At 41.5% G+C, this 14002-nt stretch overlaps 1 protein-coding gene across 5 annotated transcripts in view; it reads left to right on the top strand.

The window, feature by feature from the left end:
• LOC138951966 (uncharacterized) overlaps positions 1-14002 on the top strand; it is a 34038-nt gene that overhangs the window by 3039 nt on the left and 16997 nt on the right. For 3 of the 5 annotated variants that reach the window (XR_011451270.1, XM_070323534.1, XM_070323536.1), the window contains exon 3: positions 846-1071. The exons of the other annotated variants lie outside the window; for them this stretch is intronic. Coding sequence is in view for 1 of the 3 variants with exons in the window: in XM_070323536.1 (XP_070179637.1) it covers positions 846-1071 (226 nt within the window). In the remaining 2 variants the exon portion in view is untranslated. The remainder of the gene's footprint in view (positions 1-845; positions 1072-14002) is intronic. 5 annotated transcript variants of the gene reach the window in all.

Below are 14002 nucleotides of genomic sequence, written 5' to 3'. Positions count from 1 at the left end.
AACTCTCATGTAAAATATCATAAAGATCGGTCCAGTAGTTTGGTCTGAATCGCTCTACACACACACACACGCACAGACACACACACAAACACCACGACCCTCGTCTCGATTCCCCCCTCTACGTTAAAACATTTAGTCAAAACTTGACTAAATGTAATAAAGAACAAGAGGCGAAACCTTCAAGGCTCACGTAAGAAATCAACAAACAGTAACGCAAACTCAATCACTCCGTCACACATACACACACACACACACACACACACACACACACACACACACACACACACACACACACACACACACACACACACACACAGTAAGCATAGGTGAAACTGTGCAAGAAAGCGAGACCCTGGATCTGCCAATTAGTCTCGGCCCGCTCACAATAACAATGACCGAGACTTTCAGTAATTCCTTTGCGTGACGGCTAACCCTCTTACGTCATAATGTGACGTCTTCAAATAGTTTCTATCACACACGTCAAACACTTTTGACCGAGACGTAATCTTCTTATGCGAGCTTTATCCATAGACTCGGAAATGTTAAAGTTTCTATCACACACACACGCACGCACGCACGCACGCACGCACGCACGCACGCACAGACAGACAAAGTTTATCATCGCATAGGCTACACTTACGTGAGCCAAAAAGCGAACAAGCCTAACGGTTTTGAGGTTTGTGTTTCTGCAACTGTTTTGACATGTGCAAAGTTATCCAGAGAGGGTGAATAAAGCGAATGAAATTGTTTTGAGCGCTCTAGCGCCGTTAGTTTGTCAGAACAGGAGGTGGTCCATATTAGGAGCCGGTCCATATTAGGAGCCTTTCCCCTACCTCTCGTGACAGAATTTTCCAGCTGTCGCCGGCTGCCTCCACGCTGTTTGACTTCGTGGACGAGACAGAAGAAGTGTCCCTGATGAAGAACAAGAAGATGCACTGTCAGGTGGACCATGTGCTGAACGCCTTGTCAACTGCTGTCACCAACCTGGGCCAGCTCGCCTTCGTTGCGGGCATCTTGCAGAAGTTGGGAGGCAGGCATGTAGCTTATAACATGCAGGAGGAGTACTTTGATGTGAGAAAGGAGTTTTGTAGTGCAGTGGAACCCCCCCTTTTAAGACCCCCCCCAATTTAAGACTTCCTTCCCTTTTTGACTCACATGCGAAGCAAAAGTGAGTCTATGTACTCACCCGAGTCGTCCGTCCGTCCGTCCGGCCGTCCGTCCGTCCGGAAAACTTTAACGTTGGATATTTCTTGGACACAATTCAGTCTATCAGTACCAAATTTGGCAAGGTCAAGGTCAAGGTCGCAGGGGCCATAAATGTTGTCTAAAAAACAGCTATTTTTCACATTTTTCCCATTTTCTCTGAAGTTTTTGAGATTGAATACCTCACCTATATATGATATATAGGGCAAAGTAAGCCCCATCTTTTGATACCAGTTTGGTTTACCTTGCTTCAAGGTCAAGGTCACAGGAGCTCTTCAAAGTTGGATTGTATACATATTTTGAAGTGACCTTGACCCTGAACTATGGAAGATAACTGTTTCAAACTTAAAAATTATGTGGGGCACATGTTATGCTTTCATCATGAGACACATTTGGTCACATATGATCAAGGTCAAGGTCACTTTGACCCTTATGAAATGTGACCAAAATAAGGTAGTGAACCACTAAAAGTGACCATATCTCATGGTAGAAAGAGCCAATAAGCACCATTGTACTTCCTATGTCTTGAATTAACAGCTTTGTGTTGCATGACCTTGGATGCCCTTGACCTTGGGTCAAGGTCACATGTATTTTGGTAGGAAAAATGTGTAAAGCAGTTCTTAGTGTATGATGTCATTGCTAGGTTTAGCTGAAGGTCAAGGTCATTTAAAGGTCAAGGTCAAGCATGTGAGTCGTATGGGCTTTGCCCTTCTTGTTTTTTTTTACAGGCATGGGAATTCTCCTCGGATTCGAGAATTTCCGAGAAAAGCTACACATTTTAGAGAAGAAAAAAATTCCTCTTCTGAGAAAAAACCCACCGAGGAACAAAAATCGAACAAGACAATCTGCCTAGTATGACCAATGTCCTCCATAAAACCGTTCTTCATTCAGTGAGATTCCGCCCGCGTGAGTCACTTCTGCAAACAGTTCGAAAGTGCCTACAAGACAGTGGCGGGCGATCGTAATTTTGTTTGCTATGTAAAATTCAAGAAACATACTCCCAGAATGCGCCAGATTGCACAGATTTTAATCTAGATTTCAAACAAATTCCGGGGGAGCATTCCCCCGGCCTCCTAGTTTTCAGAGAATTGTCTTTATATAGATTCCTATGCCTGCTTTTAAGACCCGGTTTTCTTTGACTTGTTATTCATAAACCTCTGTAAATTTACCCTCATTTTAAGACTCCCTCTTTTGTTAAGACCCCCAAATTTAAGACTTCCTCCCTTTAAAGGTCCTTGTCTACATTTTCATACTGAAATCGCCATTTGACCATTAAAATGCAGAGTCTATTATCTACAAATAGCAACCATACACCCCCTTTCGATCAGGAAAGACGAAGCCAGTGTAGCCGTTTGAAAATTCATTGTAGTATTCCAGCGTAGTACTCATAGTAGGATATCCTTATTTGGAAAATGCCAAGCGCAAAACTCCTCTCAAATCCCGTGCATTTCGTGCGTTTAAAAAAAGCGTGGACAGCGCTCCAGTGTCAAACTGTTGCTGCACTTGTTTGGGCGTGGCTATAAGAATAGTGACATGAATTTGATTGGTCAGTATTTTTAGGCAAAGCACATGTTCTCAGCAAACAGAAAACAAAATATTGGAAGCGTGAGTCACGCTACCCAAAAATAAAATCTTTTTTTACATATATTTTTTTTTCTATAACTTTTTTCACCATGGTTCATTCATCATCTGACATAACTTTTTAGCGAAATCTAACCATAAGATTATTGAAAAAAAAGCAAAAATGTAGACGACCACCTTTAAAGACCCTGTTTTCTTAGACTTTGTATTCATAACCTCAGTAAACTTACCCCCATTTTAAAGGTGGTCGTCTACATTTTTGCTTGTCGGTTCCTGATTCCAAAAACATATAAATATGATATGTTTGGATTAAAAACACGCTCAGAAAGTTAAAACGAAGAGAGGTACAGAATAGCGTGCTATCCCGCTTAGCGCGACCATTACCGCACTCTTTCTTTCTTTATTTGGTGTTTAACGTCGTTTTCAACCACGAAGGTTATATCGCGACGAGGGAAAGGGGGGAGATGGGATAGGGGAAAGGGGGGAGATGGGATAGAGCCACTTGTTAAGTGTTTCTTGTTCACAAAAGCACTAATCAAAAAATTGCTCCAGGGGCTTGCAACGTAGTACAATATATGACCTTCCTGGGAGAATGCAAGTTTCCAGTACAAAGGACTAAACATTTCTTACATACTGCTTGACTAAAATCTTTACAAATATTGACTATATTCTATACAAGAACCACTTAACAAGGGTAAAAGGAGAAACAGAATCCGTTAGTCGCCTCTTACGACATGCGGGGTGCAGAGAAATAAGGATGTGGAAAAGAAGACTTTTGGCAAGTGAAATAAAGGTGATGGATCCAGTCAGGTAGAAATAAGACAACAAGAAAAGAATTGGAAAACTGCAGGGAATAGTAGGGAGAGTTTTCTTGGAAGGAAATATAGGTGAAAGGACTGGTAAGGCAGAAATAAGACAAAAGAAGAGAAGTAAAGGGGTGGGGTAGCTCTGTTTAAACGCTCCCGCCGCGCGAAGGCGACCCCATGGGAGCCTTGTCGATTTCACTGCCTATTTGCCACGAGCGGTGGACCAGAGACTATAGAGTATACTCTATAGTCTCTGGGTGGACTGACGAAACTACGAGTATGCGGTCTTGGTGAAAAAATGCAGTGTGTTCAGTTTCATTCTGTGAGTTCGACAGCTTGACTAAATGTAGTAATTTCGCCTTACGCGACTTGTTAAGACCTCATTTTGTCAGATTTTGGAGGCCTTAGAAGGGTGGTTCCACTGTAGTAGTAGTAGTGGTAGCAGAAGGGACTGAAAATAGTATTCCATAAGCCTATCGGCTTTTTATGAATCCCATCTCATTTTTAGTTGTCTATCACTAATAAAATAATGATTGCATTATCGTATTTATTGATTTGTTTTCTCTATTGATCGATTTCATTGATTGATTGATCTACTTTATAATTTTTTTTATTTTTCATCTTCTAAATCATGCATTAATGTAATTGAATACGGTTTGATTGTTTGATTGATTGCTTGCTTGATTATACTGTCTTATCGCGAAGTCTCTTCAAGTGTTTGGAGCACGTACAAAAGAAAAGTGTGAAACTCAAACGAACTCCAAAATTGGGAGTTTTAGGAGGATAAGGATAAGGATAAGATTTTATATAGTCCATGAGGGTAACCTCACAGAAATTCGGGCTGCTTTCTCCCTGGGGAAAGCGAGCTGCCATACAGTATACGGCGCTACCCTTTTTTTTCCTGCATGCGTGTATTCATGTTTCCAAGCCTTGAGACTAAATGCCGTGTGAGATGGATTTTTTTTTTTTACACTTTATTCCAAGTCACACGGGTATTTGATGGACATTTTTATCTATGCCTATACAATTTTGCCAGGAAAGACCCTTTTGTCAATCGTGGGATCTTTAACGTGCACACCCCAATGTAGTGTACACGAAGGGACCTCGGTTTTTCGTCTCATCCGAAAGACTAGCACTTGAACCCACCACCTAGGTTAGGAAAGGGGGGAGAAAATTGCGGCCTTTCCGACACTACACCATAAATCATTTAACCTCGTCAGCGAGGTGTCACTAGAAATCAATCTCTAAAGTAGGCCTAAGCCTGATATTTGACGGTGAATACCGCCATATGAGAACGGTTCATAGCCACCCGTATCTTGAATAATGAGAGAGCTCTTTAGAAGGCAACTGTTTCTGACACGGAGGAGTCGGATTTCACCTTGTGGTTTTTTTTCTTCTAATGACGAAGACTAAGATGTGCAAACATTTTCCTAGAATGATATTGTATGTATCTGTTGCTGTTATTTTGCAATTTTCTTGATTATGTCTGCCCATTGAATAAATCAGTACTGATTTAAATGCATGCGATCGAAACGTTGCTTTGCCAGTGTCGCTGTTTTCGCTTTTCCATCAAAGAAGTTTGTGCGGCCTGCCCGCTGTCTAGGCCTTTTTAAAAAAAAAAAAATTCGGTTTATATGTATATATATAACAATATCAAGGAAAAGAAAAGCCAAACAAAGAATGTCAAGTGGCAGCCCAAATTTTCGACCTGTTGCCAGGCCTTCCTCAGGGGCGTGTAATTCTGCGAGACGCCAATTCATGCATCAATTACTAAGCAACACAATACCATGGTTATTTCAGTTACGAATCACAAAGCAAATATTTCAAAGATAAAATTTACATTCAAGCTTAGATCTACTTTCGTTTTGATTGTAATCAACAAATGTACACGTGCGAATTCCAAAGTTATTACGTCAAAGGTATACGTATCTTGTAGTGACGTATTCGTCGCTGGTGACGTAATTTCAAAGTTCGTTGCAGACGCCGGTGTAACACGAAATTTTTACTCCACGAAAAATTTACTCCGGAGTAAATATTTCGTACGAAATTCTTACTCCGAGTACACTTTTCGTACGAGAAAAGAACTCCACACGGCACGAAAAAATTACTCCCTCCACGAAATTTTTACTCCCCATTTTTTTTACTTCCAGTAAAAATATCGTATGCAAAAATGGGATGCGGGCGAAGGGGTAATGCCAATAAGTGATATCGCGCACACGAATGTCGCTGTCCTCCTTCCACGCCTTCCACCACCAAGACTAACAGGGGACAAGGGAGTAAAAATTTCGTACACCTGGCATGGGAAGTTAAATTGCTTGTGTTTGGGTGAAGTAATTTATTCGTTATTTATTCTTCAGGGGAGTAACATTTTTGTACGAAATGTTTACTCGGAACTCACCTGTCTTGGGGAGTAATTTTCTCGTGCAATGGGGGAATGCTTTTTTCGTAAAGGGAGTAACTTTTTCGTACGAAATGTTTACTCCGGAGTAAAAATCTCGTGGGAGTAATTTTCTCGTGTTACAGGGGCACTCATCAATGTATCATTCACATCTTGCAACTTGAACTTGAACTTGAACTTGAAGTTTACTATGTGGTAGGCTGTGTAGCCTTTACATAGGTCCTATTTCTAGACTGTAGCATGCGTGGCGGGCTGTTCTACAATACTTTGTGATATTGTTCCTTATAATTATTTAAGGGATTTCAGATACAGAGCCACTTCAGAAATCGGTTTTTTTTTGTTTTTGATAGGGAATACAAGGCTGCATTTACAGCACAGGAGCTTGTATCCAACCACCGGTCGATAATTATTTACTCCTGCATGCTTATTATTTACTGCTGCATGCTTACCCTTACTACTACCAAAAGCGCTTAGCAGTAAATATTCCCAACTCAGCAAATGTAAAATTCAATGGTTTACCATGCACCAGAAGTTGTCTGCTGATAACACATGCATGACATAAATACTCTTATGGGTATTTTTGTGTTCTGGTATTTAATTTGATCGATTTTAGAATTTTATATATCCGCAGCATGAACATTCAAGATGGCGGCCTCCGCAACATTGCGTGTTTTGATTAAATTTGAGCGAAAACAACGTTTCTGAAGGTAAGTTTTCAAGAATACGCATCCATTCACCAATGTCACATCATTTTACTGTTTAATTCTCCCCTGGGGTCTGTTATTCATCGGGTGAAGCGCTGAAATGCAGAGACTTTGTTTAATCTTGCAATAGCTCATTAGCTGGATTGTGATGCTGATAGATCTAGATCTATCTGTTGATTACAAGTAAGGAAATCATGATCGCCACGCTGGTGATTTTAAACAGATTAAACGAACTTTGAATAAAAGGCGAGGAGAAAGAGATTGTTCATGGTATGATAATTAGTCCTGCCTACGTTAAGGACTTCCATAAGTCTCTAAACGGCTGAGGTAGCGGGAGTGGTAGAGTCAAAAACTGAGTGAGGGTAGGCCAGATAGTAGGATGACCAGCTGGAGATAAAAACACTCCACTCCCCATGTCTTTACAGTGTTGTCATCAAACTTTCAAAGACGGTAGGTAACAGACAAAAGCATACAGTGTATGCTAATCAAATGAGATAAGTGGTTTTGAAAAATGAAGAGGTACCGCTCTTTGAGTTTTACAATTTTGGTTTGTTGCTTCTTTCTCATCCTTTTGCTTATTTTAAGTTGACCGTGCATTGGTGTGAATTGTATTTTTACAGGATATACAAGAGTTACACCACATGCCGGTTCCTGGGAACAAGCGTTCTGCAATTATTCCGGTGCCACAGAAGGGAGCTGATTTCACTAGTACTACTGTATCAAGGTTTGTTACCTAATTCATCCTGTCTAGCTTAACAGTAAGATTTTTTGAGTCACTTGAGAAAAAGTGACTCTATGTAATCGGTCAGTGTTAGTCTGTCCGGCCGGCCGTCCGGCCGGCCGTCCGTAGACACCACCTTAACGTTGGACTTTTCTCGGAAACTATCAAAGCGATCCGGCTCATATTTTGTTTAGTCGTGACCTCCAATGACCTCTACACTTTAACGATGGTTTCGTTGACCTTTGACCTTTTTCAAGGTCACAGGTCAGCGTCAAAGGAAAAATTAGACATTTTATATCTTTGACAAAGTTCATCGGATGTGATTGAAACTTTGTAGGATTATTCTTTACATCAAAGTATTTACATCTGTAGCCTTTTACGAACGTTATCAGAAAAACAAGGGAGATAACTAGCCTTTTCTGTTCGGCAACACACAACTTAACGTTGGGCTTTTCTCGGAAACTATAAAAGTGACCGGGCTCAAATTTTATGTGAACGTGACTCATTGTGTTGTGAATAGCAATTTCTTCCTGTCCATCTGATGCCTCATATAATATTCAGAACTGCGAAAGTGACTCGATCGAGCGTTTGCTCTTCTTGTTTTATTTGTATTAATTGGAACATGTTTGCACATAATTAATTTGTAAGCGACCTCTGTGAATTTGATGGGTTTAACGTACCCTCACTATGGTCAACATTCTGTTAGCGACTGTTTGAAGCGAATAAATGTAGCTGTCAGAAAGATTCCAGAATCAGTTGGGTAACTGGAAACTGTTTTTTTTTTTAACATGAAACAGTAAGAATTATACGAATTCATGAAATAAATTTTTTTTTCATTTTGGTCTGTTGTGTGAAGGCTTGCTACCCCGGCTTTGACCGACTCTCTGAGATAGTAAACATTATTCAAATACATTCAAATAAAATGTCACTTTTCATCTTTTGTGTGAAGGGTACCCCAGGCTGATTTCCTGCACCATGGATGTAGAGGAGGCCAGACAGTCTGCTTCTCATTCCAGCTGTGTTGCGGTTTTTTCTGCTCGTGAAGTGTATCGCCACATTGCCAAAGCCATTGGCCAAGAGAAGTCACCCTGTCTGCCCATTTTGCATAGCCTTACAAGCTGTGACACTATGTCGTTCTTCAATGGTATTGGGGAAATAGAAGGCTTGGGAAGTATGGCAAGCATTTGAAGACGTCACTCAAACTTTCTTCAGGTTGTCTGCTCCTCTTTGTAAGCTGAGTACCACTGACAAGGCAGCACAAGAGCTTTTTGGTGTACATTTGTAGGACAAAACCAGCAACGTACTTGGTGTAAACAGTGCTAGACGGTACCTCTTCAGTAAAAAGAGCTGTCAAATTGACCATAATCCCCCTGCTGCTGCAGGACATGAGATCTGAGAAGAGCCATCTACCTATTAGACTACCCAACTCTGTGGGCTGGCAGTTTAAGGCTGGAAAGTGGGAGTCATTCTGGACGAGCTTTCAGGAGGTAACCAGCGTGTGCCGAGAACTCATGAGGTGTGCCTGCAAAAAGAGCTGTACAACAAAACGCTGCAAATGCTGCAAAGAAGGACTGCAGAGCACAGCTCTCTGCAAATGTGCTTGCATGCCTGTGAAAACTGTCAGCATCTAAACTGTGCAAAAATATTATTGCACCCATTTTCATACCCCAGCTCAAACATTTATTCCTGTGTCATTTTATTCAAACTGTCTATGCCATTAAAGGCTCGCATCTTCGCTATCTGGCACATTTTTTTTACATCATCATTTACGCCGTCAAAATAAGGATACCCTTGATGCGACAAAGAGATGTGACAAAAACTTCGGGTACCTTTTAAAAAGCCGACGACAATTCCTGAGGCACAACTGGGTCACTGTTGTATACGAAGAGAAAGTCAACTTGATTATCCATCCAGAACAGGTTGTTTTATTTCGCCATCTTGCATATTTCTAGTGTTGTGCCATTGTACCTACTGTCGATCTCACGGATGAGATGTTTATGTGTCAAATTTGAGGGATACCCAAGTCAACTAAAATCCATGTATTTTAGCAATGACCAAGTGGGTTGCGTTGAAACTTTCAGGAATGTGTGTCTACACACGAGGCGTAGTTCAACCGTTTGAGTACACTTTCAAATCTTCACGAAATAATATTTTAAAAACTGCCACAGGTTTGCTGACTTACATCCCACATATTTTTGACTTCGCATGTATATAGGACAGACTAGATGATTACCCGCTAAGAAGAAGTAGAAGTAGTAGAGCCGAATACCAGGCTGCGCCTGGGACCCAGCTTTGCCGGGTGTACGCCGGCTTCGCCGGCGCACGAAGGAAAGGAGATAAACGCGCAAAACACTGGAGACCTTCTAAAAATAGTAACGTGCAGTGACCTTCTAAAAATAGTAACGTAGTAACGGGAATATGGATTGACGCCACACGGAGGAAGGGAGATAATCGCGGCTGAAAACACTGGAGAAGATAAGGAAGAGTTACTGGTAGTGGATCCAGACAACAACAACAACAAATCGGGTCAGCGCGCACAGCGCTGCGCGCTGAGAGCACGTGTTGAAATATCTCATCGATGAGGTTGTGTCCGGGGTGTAGCTGAATACGGTGTCCAAATTTGAAAAAGATCCACCGAGAACTTTGGCCGTGCATCGCGAACAGACAGACAGACACTAGTTATATATATATATAGATGGTTGTTTCAAGTACTGCCAAAGTTTCTTTTGAGTATAGACACTTGCCGGAATGTGCTAGTTGTGTAAACACATGAGAACAAACAACGTTTTCGAAATACAGCGATTATGAATTTTAGTCGACTTTTGAGTTGATACATTACATTTTTATCAGTTTTATTTTGGGGGTACCCTTATTTGGGCGGCGGTCAAATAACCCATGTAAAGGCCACCTTTTATCTTAAAAGTGTTCTAGTTAGCCAAGTTGAGTGCCCTCAATAGCATACATTGAATACAACAGCACAGGAATGAATGTTTTCGTTTTGGTATGAAAATTGGTGCAATATATTTATTTTTGCACAGTTTAGGTAATCCACAAATTCTTCAACCCTGCCACCCACACCGTCCAATCATCCTCTGCACCAACAATACATGTATTGTTTTGTTTAAAAATGTTTTTGTGTTAGTTTCTATTGCAAGAGAATGTCTTGTAGCATCAAAAATGCCTAAATACCCTTTTCATTGGCGGCCATTTTGAAAATTGTTAAAAACTACTGATTTCTTAATTTTTTCACGGTGGCTCTGTATCAGGTTTTGTTAAGCAAAAGCAAATGTCCATTTACGCCAAATTTGCTGTTAATCACATGAAGTGAAATATGCCTAACATACCCAACCGTTTACACTGGCGACCATTTTGATTTTTTTTTTTAAAACTACCTATTTTTTAATTTTTTGCGGTGGCTCTGTATCAGGTTTAGTTAAGCACATAAAACTCTTCATATGTGCTAAATTTGGTGTTTGTTGCATGATTTGAATGATTTTGCAACATACAAGCCCCACTATAATGTCTCTTCACTTATGCGTAAGTACTACTTTGACACATTTGTTTATGCCAAAGGTTTGCATAAAGATACAACACTTAACCCTTCAGACAGAATACATAAACAATATGTATCGCAACTATATGTATTCGAAGATCAATAGAGAAGATACACTAAGATTTAGACATCTCCATGCTCATGGACTTTTGATAAACATTCCGACAACCTTCTTCGATGACAAATTCTTACTCTCTCTCTCTCTCTCTCGGCCGACAGGAAGGGTTTTGGAAAGCTCTCCCTTTTTCGAAAGTTTTTGAGCTAAAACTCCATCATGTCTCCAGTTGTTGGCTTCCCAACAGCTTTGGAAAACCTATTCAGCATCCTGCTGGCAGAGAACACACTGACGTCCTGGAAGTGCTTTGCTGAAAAGGACAACACAACCATTGTTGTCCGACTGTCTCCAACCAGCCCACCACAAAATGGCGACCAACAACAACAGTACACAAACTCGTACAGACGGAAACCACCAAGCCAGCTTCGAGGGGACCGAAAACGAGCCCAGCAACGACACGAAACACCTCACGTTGCGGAAAGAGAGGCGAGTTCATTTTCACCATCACTTTTTGTTTCGCCACCATCATTAAAACAGACGATCGAATCAACTGATGAAGTGGGCCAACACGGACAAGAAAATGTGACATTGGAGAGCGACACCACCCCGTCTCCATCTGCACGTGCAAATCATGACCACGACAATGGGAGCACGGACACCAACATTCCTTTGCCTGAATGCACTGACACTGGCGAAACAGCTGACAGGAGTGAGTGTGACACGTTGTGTTCAGATGAGAGTGGGGGAAATGAAGACGAATTTCTTTCGTTGGCTGAAAATTCTGGTTATGACCTGGACAACATACAAGAAACTGTAGGTAGCATCAAAGACAGGTCACTACAACGAAGACTGAAGGACTCCGGCAGAAACAACGCTTTTCGAAAAGTAGTGTTAGACTCGCGACATGGCAAGAAACACCTCCTGCTGGAGTCTGACGACATTGTATTGGTTTTGGACTGTGCTCTTGAAGAGAAAGACCACGGGAAACATGCCGTCGTACACTGGTTTTTCAAGCAGGACGATAGGTACCTGCTAGATAAAGAAAAGACAGTTCTCAGTACCATCTACACCTGGCGACCTGTGCAAAACAGACATTATTTTAAAGAGATCGACGATGCACGACTTTCGCTTCTGACTTTCATCAAAGCCTGTACCATTTACATGGGCTAAAACTTTTTCGAGACAGATGCAGCGGGTTATTCAATGATGTAGAGGAAATATCAGTGAAGTAAACAATGTGCCTTCGAGCGGAACTGTTCAGTAAAAACTATGTACATTACCTGGCAAGGATACCGTGCTAGAGAAAGTATGTAAATAGTTCGTGTTAGACTTGGACTGGGTGGCCGAGTGGTAACGCACTTGCGCTCGGAAGCGAGAGGTTGCGAGTTCGACCCTGGGTCAGGGCGTTAGCAATTTTCTCCCCCCTTTCCTAACCTTGGTGGTGGGTTCGAGTGCCAGTCTTTCGGATGAGACGAAAAATCGAGGTCCCTTCGTGTACACTACATTTGGGTGTGCACGTTAAAGATCCCACGATTGACAAAAGGGTCTTTCCTGGCAAAATTGTATTGGCATAGATAAAAATGTCCACCAAAATACCCGTGTGACTTGGAATAATAGGCCGTGAAAAGTAGGATATGCGCCGAAATGGCTGCGATCTGCTGGCCGATGTGAATGCGTGATGTATTGTGTAAAACAATTCCATCTCACACGGCATAAATAAATCCCTGCGCCTTGAATATGTGCGCGATATAATTTATAAATTACATAAAATAAAATAAATAAATAAATCCCTGCGCTTAGAACTGTACCCACGATATAAGCCTCAGATTGATTGATATTGATTGACTCTTGATTGAAATACGTTCATTTCTAATATTTCATGTAAATATGTTCATTTTCAATTGCGTGTATTACCACTGTTTTGTCGATATGGCTTTAATTAGCTGAAGACAATAAACTGTCAAAGCGTCAAAAGCGTATCTCTCTCTCTCTCTCTCTCTCTCTCTCTCTCTCTCATTCATACACACACACACACACACACACACACACACACCTACACACACACACACACATTGCATGGTCTAAACGAAAGCTGTAATAGAGTGTTTACGGATCAGAATTGAGTCCACTCGACACCAAAGTTTTTTAATTTTGCAATCCACAAAGACTCTCTTTTACACCTCTCATCCCGAGTCGAACAAAAGACTCTTTCGATCACGATGCACTCCATATCACCGAGAGAATGGTCGGGCTGGTTGAAGTGCACTGTGAGAAGAGTACCTGTGTTCTTCCCAATGTGTGAGCGGTGGAGATAGAACCTTTCTCTGAGACTGTTTTGAGTCTGCCCCACGTACTGGGGCACTGTGGCATTTTTTTACACGAAATGAGATAGATGATGTTTTTGGTGTCACAAGAGAAGTGTTCTCTAAGAGTGAAAGTTTCACCTGTTTTACATGCATTGATTGAATGTGGTGGACTCAATCAAGTGTTTTTCACAGATGACACATTTTTTACGCTCACACCTAAAACACCCAGGGTTGTTGTCGTGTTTAGGAGGAAGAACTGTCGGCATTAGAATATTGCGTATGCTCTTACACTTACAGTTTCTCTCCCCACAGATGGGCGTTTCAGGCAGAACGTTTTTCATGTGTTCACTCTCGCTGATCAAGCTTTCCTGTAAACTATGCAACCACTGGCCAAGGGGAGGGTTGAGTGGGTTATTGATGACGAAAGGGACTCTGTTTGTGGGAGTGTTTTTGCGATATGAAAGAGTCTCCTTTCTGATTTTAGCTGTAGCTTTCCCCCTGCCTTTTTGCTGTACCCCCTGGCAAAAAACTGTCTCTCCATCTCATCGCACCTTTGTTGAAATTGCTCCTCTTCTGAGCTGAGTCTCAGAAATTGTGAGTATGGCAAATTTCTTTTTACGTGAGCTGGGTGACACGAGTTATGGCACAGGTAGGCATGGCTGTCGGTAGGTTTAG

This window comes from Littorina saxatilis, linkage group LG17 (genome assembly GCF_037325665.1).
Source record: "Littorina saxatilis isolate snail1 linkage group LG17, US_GU_Lsax_2.0, whole genome shotgun sequence".
Taxonomy (NCBI): Eukaryota; Metazoa; Mollusca; class Gastropoda; order Littorinimorpha; family Littorinidae; genus Littorina; species Littorina saxatilis.
The sequence above is the reverse complement of the archived record's forward strand: the minus strand, read 5'-3'. Positions and strand labels throughout refer to the sequence as shown.